The sequence below is a fragment of the Rhinopithecus bieti genome, unplaced genomic scaffold (genome assembly GCF_001698545.2).
Source record: "Rhinopithecus bieti isolate Rb0 unplaced genomic scaffold, ASM169854v2 scaffold_52288, whole genome shotgun sequence".
In the NCBI taxonomy this organism is placed as follows: Eukaryota; Metazoa; Chordata; class Mammalia; order Primates; family Cercopithecidae; genus Rhinopithecus; species Rhinopithecus bieti.
This window is the reverse complement of record NW_016820335.1, coordinates 973-10,163: the sequence shown is the minus strand read 5'-3', so window position 1 is coordinate 10,163 and position 9,191 is coordinate 973. Positions and strand designations below refer to the sequence as shown.

The following is a 9,191-nucleotide window of genomic DNA, read 5'->3' as shown; positions in this document are numbered from 1 at the left end:
AAAAAAAAAAAAAAAAAAAAAAAAAAAAAAAAAAAAAAAAACACAGTGGCCAACCTCACCCAGAACAGAAATGCTCTGGCTTTTTTGAGTTCTCCTGATGAAAAAGAAAAAAAAAAAAAAAAAAGACGCCACAGTTACCCGGTAAAAAAAAAAACACAGTGGCCAACCTCACCCAGAACAGAAATGCTCTGGCTTTTTTGAGTTCTCCTGATGAAAAAAAAAAAAAAAAAAAAAAAAAAAAAGCAGCTACAGTTACCAGATAATAAAGAAAGAAAACTAAAAATCCCCACAGTCTTGGTTTTCCTTCTATTTGTGTTCGTCTGTCCCCTGATAAGGTCAAAGTATCTATTTGATAAGAACCATTTCTGCCACACTAGTACTGTTCCACATTAATGCCTCTTGGCAGGAAATGAGCTGGGTATCCTCATCTCCTGTGGAGCCTACCTCCCAAGCCAAAGCCCAGGAAGACCCAGGGTTAAGCTCCTGATTCCTTTTAGAGAAAAATGAAATAGACATAAAGGCCACCATAGAGGCAGGGCTGGAGGCAGAATCAGCTGAACAAGGAACTTGGCAAATGTGTGTACTGGGGAAGGGGGAAAAGCCCTTTGGATACCTGGGCCCTGGGTCCTCAGTCAGAGAATCAATGGAGCTAAAATAATCCCATTCACATTCAGGAATGTGGAGGGGACAGAAAACTTCTTATTCTAGATAAAGTATACTTTGCCTTCTCTCTTTCCAGTAAGACCCTGGCTGGGAAGAAAGATCAAAAGAAATGGCTTTGCCCCAAAGCCCTAAGAAGTGCTCACTTGTATCCGTTTCTCTCCTCACAACAAAATAACAGCCTCCAAGACCAGAGTTATTTCTCATATATGCTCTTTCCTGGATGGCATAAGAATTTGAGACAGGATCTGGCTCTGTCACCCAGGCTGGAGTGCAGTGGCTCAATCTCAGCTCACTGCAACCTCTGCCTTCCGAGTTCAAGCAATCTTCCCATCGCAGCCTCCCAAGTAGCTGGGACTAGAGACGCATGCCACCATGCCTGGCTAATTTTTGTATTTTTTTGTAGAGACAGGGTCTCACTGGCTGGTCTCCAACTCCTGAGCTCAATTGATCCAGCAGCCTTAGCCTCCCAAAGTGCTGGTATTATAGGCATGAGACCACACCCAGCCTACATAAAAATTGTAATTGAACTAGGCTAAAATAGAATTGCTTCCAATTTAAATGCAGAAAAATAATTCCTTTAGCAAAGAGTATCAAATAGAGAGAGTGTAGTTCATGAACTTTATATGACCTTTAGTAAAATAAATATCAGAATGCAGGAAAACCACCATACACACAAACCCTAAAGCATTTCTAATATCAATGCATGAATGAGTAAAGAGTTTTCATTACCTGTAAGTAGAGTAATCCTAAAGTTGTAAGAAGCTCTGTATTTTCTGGTGAGAACCTGCAACATAGAGATGCTCAGAGGGAAAACAACATGTAGATGAGAAACACAGAGACACATGCACGGTAATATGCCCTCGTGCAATACTTGACAGACCCCACTGAGCCTCTTCCTCCCCAAGGAAATACCTGAAGGCAGTTTGGGAACTGCCATCAAAAGTAGGTCATCTCAACCCTGGTGATAGGGAAAACTGCTCAGCAAGAAAAATGGGGCTTAGAATTCAGATTCCTTTCTTAGGGTAGAAGTCCTAAGAAAGAACCTATGGAATGTTCTGCATGACTGTCTCGGTCACACTGATAAAGAACAACGCTTTATAAACCAAGTCAGTCTAGAACACACATAGTTTCACCAGTCCTTTCTTGTGGGATTTTTTTTTTTTCTATTCTCATTGTGCTTACAATGCCAGGCAGCATAATTTTCTATGTAATTTAGGATCCCAAGGCCCTTAATACTGTTCTCTCCACTTAAACAAAGAGCTATACCAAGTAGCCAAACTAAACCAAAGAAGGAAGATACATACCAATCCTAGGAAAGAAGGTGCTACTGACCTTTGGGAGTAAACACTGATGTACGTAAAGTATTATCTGTCTGCTCAATCCCTCACTAATATTTGTCTTTGTCACAAAACTAAGGCAACACTGAGTTGAGATGATCTGCCTATAGGATCATCAGACAGTTTCAAGAGTAAAACACCAAAGGGCTATGAACAATGTCTTCTGCTTCTAAGGAATGATACAGGGCATGGGTTACCTATAGGAAGACCTGAACCAGAAGATGCAAAGCCCCAGCCAGGGGAGGCCTGAGCTGACCAAACAGAGCTTTCTCAATTCAACTGGGAATCTGCCTTTCACTTTCTGCCATAATAAACATCCATTTTGATCACTTCCCTCCCCAAAGCCAGGCAGCTTCTGTAATTTTAGCAATATCGGCTTTCCCACTACAACATGACTACTCTCTTCAAAGCTGTAGGTCATGAACTATGGTCTCTATCTTCTCAGTAAGGCTTCAAATTTTAGCTGTCCATATTTCTCCCTTGGGAAATTTAGTGACTGAAGTCCTTGATCGGTTACTGGAAGAACGTTCCCCTTGGGATTTATGTATGCTAATCTCAAAGAGCCAACCCCTAAAAGGCAGGAGTCAGGGATCAGTGCTACTACCTAGCACCACAGAGGCACTTAACATGTTACATGGCTCCTTACTACTTGCCCATATATATAACCTCTTGATGACAAAAGTCTCTTCTGTAGCTTAACAAATCAAGTGATTTTTCTGTTTTAGACACAAAATATGGTCGAAGAAAATTCAGAAAGCAGTGTTGTGACTCACATAACCAGGAAATTTACTACCATGGTAGAAGATAAAGATGATTAATAAATTAATAGAAATCTAAGTTTAGTTCAGAATCTAATTATTAGGAATAATAAGCCTCGAACCACAGACCAGACATTCTATTAAGTGACCAAACAAATGAGACAAAGCATTTTGCTACAGCTATTCCATTTAAAGAAACAACACAAGGCCGGGCACAGTGGCTCATGCCTGCAATCCCAGCACTATGGGAGGCCAAGGTAGGCAGCTCACTTGAGGCCAGGAGTTCAAGACCAGCCCAACCAACATGGTGAAACCCTGACTCTGCTAAAAATGCAAAAATTAGCTGGGCGTGCTGGCGTGCTCCTGTAGTCCCAGCTACTCAGGAGGCTGAGGCATGACAATCGCTTAAACCCAGGAGGCAGAGGTTGCAGTGAGCCAAGATCGCACCATTGCACTCAAGCCTGGGTGACAGAGCGAAACTGTGTTGAAATAGAGGGGAGGGGAGGGGAGGGGAGGGGGAAAGAAAAGAAAGAAAGGAAAGAAAGAAAGGAAAGAAAGAAACAAAGAAGAGGAAAGGGAAGGAGGGAAAGGAAGAAAAGAAAAGAAAAGAGAAAAGTAGGGAGGGACGGAGGGAGGGAGGGAGAAAAAGGGGGAAGGGAAAAGGGGAAGGGAAAAGGGGAAGGGAAAAGGGGAAGGGAAAAGGGGAAGGGAAAAGGGCGAAGGGAAAAGGGCAAAGGGAAAGGGAAAAGGGAAAGGATAAAGGGGAAGGGGAAGGGAAAAAGGGGGAAGGAGAAGGGAAAAAAGGGGGAAGGGGAAGGGAAAAGGGCGAAGGGGAAGGGAAAAGGGCGAAGGGGGAAGGGGGGAAGATACTGGTCTCATGCTAATAAGGCTAAATGTTTCTTTTCTTTTCTTTTTTTTTTAAATCAATCAGGAGATTTCTGTCCCTAATAATATCTCTGAAAACAGAAGACCTGTTGTTAACATATGATACCAAAATGGCAGACTATCAGCCAACTCCTAAATCTGTTATTTCCTTCTTCTTGACTGCATGTCTGCCCACTTCCCTTGCAACTATCTCCTAGTTTTGAACCATAGAATGTAAGCAGGAACGATGTGCGCAATTTCTGGGTCATTTAAAACTTATTACCAAGGCCAGGTGCAGTGGCTCACACTTGTAATCCCAGCACTTTGGAAGGCTGAGGCAAGAGGATCGCTCAATCCCAGAAGTTTAAGACCAGCCTGGGCAACATAGTGAGACCTTGTCAACACAAAAAAAGTTTTTTAAAAATTAGCTGGGCATGGTGGCACATGCCTGTAGTCCCAACTACTTGGGAGGCTGAGGTAGGAAGATCACTTGAGCCCAAGAGGTTGAGGCAGCAGTGAGCTGTGTTCTCCACTGCACTCCAGCCTGAGTGACGGAGTAAGATCCTGTCTCAAAATATATATATATTGCCAGGTGCTTATTCTATACTTAGCTTCCCATACCATCTCCTTGCACCATGTCCTGGATGTGGATGTTACATTCAGCAACAACCATGCAGGTGAAGACAACAATCTAAGGAATGGTGAGTTAATAAGGAAGAAACCTGGATCCCTGGCTGACCTTGTAGAACAGAGCTGCCCGGCTAACCTAAAGCAGCAGCCATCCTTAAAGGTAAGAAAGAAACATTCTACCTTATTGAAGCCATTGGGAGCTCTTAAACTTCAGCTTAACCTTTAACTCATACAATAAGTAATTAATCAAACATATTCACTTTTAGGCTTGGGAGTTCACATATCCACTCAATTTTTTTTTTTAGTTTCTCATTTCTAAAGGAAACAGATACACTTACTCCACTGCTTTCTTGTAGATTTCAATGGCCTTGTCCAAGTCTCCCTCCAGCAAGTGGATCTTCCCCAGCATTATATAAGTCAGATCATGCCTATTAAGATTCAGGGCATTGTGCAACTGGTCTTGTGCCTGACAAGTTTGACAAAGTAAAGAAACCAAATCACTACCACTGAATGAACTCTACCTTTATATGGCTAATGTAAAGATAGTTTCTGCTGTATTGACATAGGAACATCACATTTCAGCAAACAGCCCACACTACCCAAAGACCAAAACATACCGAAACTGTCCTTATTGAAAAGACAGCTGGCAACATGGGATATCTGCTTCTGGAGCCACTTGGAAGAATTTATACAAGATGATTAACCTTTCTGAATGTTTTCTGCCTGATATTCACACCTATGACTCATACTTCATAAGTCAAAAGGGCCATCATAGTACAGCGTAGAGTACTACACTAAACTAAATCCCAGCTGTAACACTGACCAAGTGCACAACCTTCCCTATGGTAGGCCCCGATTTCCCCACTAATGTGATGATAAATGAATAAATAGATTGTTCTCATTTATTTACCCAACTGCTTGCTATTCTAGATACTAGATATATTTGAGTTAATAAAACCAACTCCTTGCTCTGGAGGAGCTTACCTTCTAGTAAACAAAAGGGCTTTGTTTAGTCATTCACTTATTCAACAAGTATTTATATAAATGCCAGGTGCTGTATTTGCCTAGCCTGTTAGCTGTACAGTAAAATCTAAATATATTTCTTCTCAGCACAGATCCAACCAAAGACTAATCCTTCTTCTCCCCGACTCAGAATAATCCTGTGAATAGGAATGTGCCTGTTTGAGCTGGGCGCGGTGGCTCAAGCCTGTAATCCCAGCACTTTGGGAGGCCGAGACGGGCAGATCACGAGGTCAGGAGATCGAGACCATCCTGGCTAACACGGTGAAACCCCGCCTCTACTAAAAAATACAAAAAACTAGCCAGGTGACGAGGCGGGCGCCTGTAGTCCCAGCTACTTGGGAGGCTGAGGCAGGAGAATGGCGTAAACCCGGGAGGCGGAGCTTGCAGTGAGCTGAGATCCGGCCACTGCACTCCAGCCTGGGTGGCAGAGCTAGACTCCGTCTCAAAAAAAAAAAAAAAAAGAAATGTGCCTGTTTGAAATCATCTCTGAAGAGAAAAATCTAACCAAGTATATAAAACTATAGATCCATCTACAAAACCTAAGGGGCCCACTAAATGTATTTTATGTACATATATTATTATCTCAGGAGAAAAGTTACAAATGCTAATGTGCATATTTTTTTTCACACCAGTGTGGGATACAGGTTACACCAGTCTGCAAATTGACACAAACTGAACATTGTCAAATGGGTACTAACCAATTCAGATTCTCAGTCCTGGTGGCACTGAAGAAAGGAGAATAAAACTTCACAGTCACTAACTGTGAGCTCTATGAAGGGAAATACCCGAAGCTCTCATCACTGAGTTTTAGAGCTCTCAATAATTTTGTCTACTCCTAAATTATGATACATACTTTTTCTTACCTGACTATCAAATTTGAGGTAAGCTCAAATTGTCTTCTCTGATATAGGGGCCTATAGCTTCATCACAGTGAAATATAAATTCTCATCATGGAAAATAACTAAAAAAAACTGAAAACTCAGAAATCAGATCCACTTAAAATTTAAAATTTATTTGCAATGACCCTAAAAACTAAGTTGCTGTCAGGGCATGGAGATAGCTCACGTGGTCATGATTACACCTTTAAGACTTAAGGGTCCATTTTTTGATATTTATGTTTTATTAAGCATCTGTTTCTAAACTGGGAAATTTAACTGGAGGTAGAGAAAAGAAGAAAGGAGAAAACTGTCTTTCCCTCATATTTCTAGAACTTTCCATATTCTTATTAAAAGCAGAAAACAACAGACGAATAATGACAAGTGAGAATTAAAACAGAAAAAAATGTATAAAGGTACTTTCAATTTTCAGTTCCAAAAACCTCTGCAAGCACTAGAGATAATAGAAAATGAGCAAGGTAACAACTTCTGCAACAACAAGTGCACCCTCAGTGAAATCCATCACCACTTCTGTAAATTACCTTGTTGAACTGCTTCAGGTAAATGTAGCAAACTCCTAGGTTATGGCTGATCTCCTAGGCACATAAAAAAAAGGAAAACAACTCAGGTGCAATTCCACAGTAAGTATTAGAGTGAAACAACAGACATCTANTTTCAATTTTCAGTTCCAAAACCTCTGCAAGCACTAGAGATAATAGAAAATGAGCAAGGTAACAACTTCTGCAACAACAAGTGCACCCTCAGTGAAATCCATCACCACTTCTGTAAATTACCTTGTTGAACTGCTTCAGGTAAATGTAGCAAACTCCTAGGTTATGGCTGATCTCCTAGGCACATAAAAAAAAGGAAAACAACTCAGGTGCAATTCCACAGTAAGTATTAGAGTGAAACAACAGACATCTAGAGATTGTTATTGCTCGACAAGGTTTAAACTTTAAACCATGCATTACAGTCAGCTTTTTATTAGAGTTCATACTCAAATATATTTAATTGTCAAAAATGAGTTCCTCAATATAAAAAAAAACAGATTATAAGAAATAAAAGCAGAATAAACAGGTGATCTTCCTGGATCTATGGGGCACCCTGGGGCACATACCGAGGCCATCCCCATACCTTTTTCCTCTAAGAGTTGCCCATCACCCACACCCTTTGCTTCTTCTCAGAAGAGACTACCCACAGCCCCTGCAGAGAGGGCTGCTAGCCACACATTTCCGCCCTTAAGGCAGCACAGGTGGATAGTGACACCTGACTCAATTGAAGTCCTTTCCCTAGGAATCTGGAATTGGAAGAGAGCTAGTTAATTACAAGTACTAAATTTACCAGGTGATGTGGACTTGAGGACTGAGCGCCACCTGGAGTCTGCTATAATGGAATACATGTAATTGCAGCTATCTGCCGAAGTCTAGAGCTGACATGGAAAAACTATGGTCCATGGGCCAAATGCATTCCCTGCCCTTTCTTATAAGTACAGATTCATTGGAACACAGTCACAACTATTGTTTTTGTATGGCTCTTTTGCATTAGAACTGCAGAGTTAAGTCGTTGCAACAGAGTCTGTATGAAGCTATACAAATTAAAATATTTATTAACTGGCCCTTTACAAAAAGTTTGCCAACCTTTGATCTACCGAAAGAGAAGATGAAGCAGAAAAAGCAGAGTAGCCACCTTGGTTGCTGAAGCATTCCAGTTCTGCTTCACTAAAAGACCAACCTACATCTCTTGATACTGTTTTATGGACTCTCAAATTCCTTTATAATAAATCTCCCTTTATTTAAGGTAGCTTTGGAGAAGGAGAAAGCAAGGGTAAGGAAAATGCTCTTGGGAAACATAGTAAGAACTACCCTATTAGTAGTGGAGATGTGTCCCTGTCTGAGGAAACATGGACCCCAGGCTCAGAGATAACAACTGATTTAATGTTTTCCAAGTCTCCTAAAATAGTAACAGCAACAAAACAGCAACCATTGGTTGAGCACCTACTAACATCAGGCTTTATGCCAGACGTTTTCATATATGTTACTTTAATTTTCAGCAAACCTGCAACATAGTTATAATTTTTCCAATTTTACAGATAAGGAAATTGAAGCTCAGAGAGGTCGAGTAGATTACCTAACAACACAGAGAGTACCAACAGTGGGATTTTTTTTCTTGTTTAGTTCTATATACTAGGGAGAATTTCAATCATATATAAGTGCAGACAGAATCACATACTCATCATCCTGTCCCAACAACCACCCAATCCACACTCCATCTACTCCCACAAGTTTTGTAAGCAAATAACAGATAGCCCAACGTTTTATCCACAAATGTTTCCGTATGTATTTCTAAAAGATAAGGCCTTGTTATAACCCACCCACATCGTCATACTCAAAAAAAATTACTGACTGCTTGATAATAGATATTCAATTAGGTTAAAATTTCAAATTATCTCACAAATGCCTCACATATAAAAAAATTTTTTTATTCAATCACAAATCATGTCCATATTATAGAACACTGGGATTTGAACTCAGACCTGCCTTCAAAACTTGTATACTTCCATCTTTGTCATGCTATAAGAATGCATACATGGAGAGAGACAAGGCAGAAATAAAGCCTTTCTTGTCCTTTAAATGTCCTGCTCTGCAGTAGGAATTGTCAAGGCAAGTAAGTAAATAAATAGATGTCCTGAAGGCTAACCTCTGGCCTTTTAAAATCTTTGACATAGATAGTTGAGAAGGCAGCAATATATCTTTAACAAACTAACTGCAAAAGAAATTTGGAAAGGGCAACAGAACAAATCAGAGTCAAATCCTATCTTTCAGGAGGTAAGGGAATCCAGCAGACATCCTGCAAAGGCAGTTGGTACACTGGAAAGATCACAGTCTTAAGACGAGGAATCTCACATCATCCTAGATACAGGTCTGAATTCCAGTTCTGGCTTAGCAACTACCTCACTGTAGCAACTTCCTACCCTTCAGCAAGACATTCCATCTTCCAAAGCCTTAGCTTCCTCACTTGTCAATGGGGGAAATTCTCCCTAC

General features: G+C 40.7%; 1 protein-coding gene across 4 annotated transcripts in view; it reads right to left on the bottom strand.

The window, feature by feature from the left end:
• The window catches only part of BBS4 (Bardet-Biedl syndrome 4), a 15,577-nt gene extending 8,582 nt beyond the window's left edge, over window positions 1–6,995 (bottom strand). Inside the window, exons 1-3 of one of the 4 annotated variants that reach the window (XM_017859774.1) lie at window positions 6,945–6,995; window positions 4,591–4,718; window positions 1,393–1,447 (exon numbers count right to left, since the gene is read on the bottom strand). In XM_017859774.1, coding sequence (XP_017715263.1) covers window positions 1,393–1,447; window positions 4,591–4,661 — 126 coding nt within the window. In that variant the 5' untranslated portion in view covers window positions 4,662–4,718; window positions 6,945–6,995. Of the gene's footprint in view, window positions 1–1,392; window positions 1,448–4,590; window positions 4,719–6,692; window positions 6,757–6,944 lie in introns of those variants that run through there. The other 3 variants (XM_017859776.1, XM_017859773.1, XM_017859775.1) reach the window with 3 other exon arrangements.
• Between the last annotated feature and the right edge of the window lie 2,196 nt (window positions 6,996–9,191).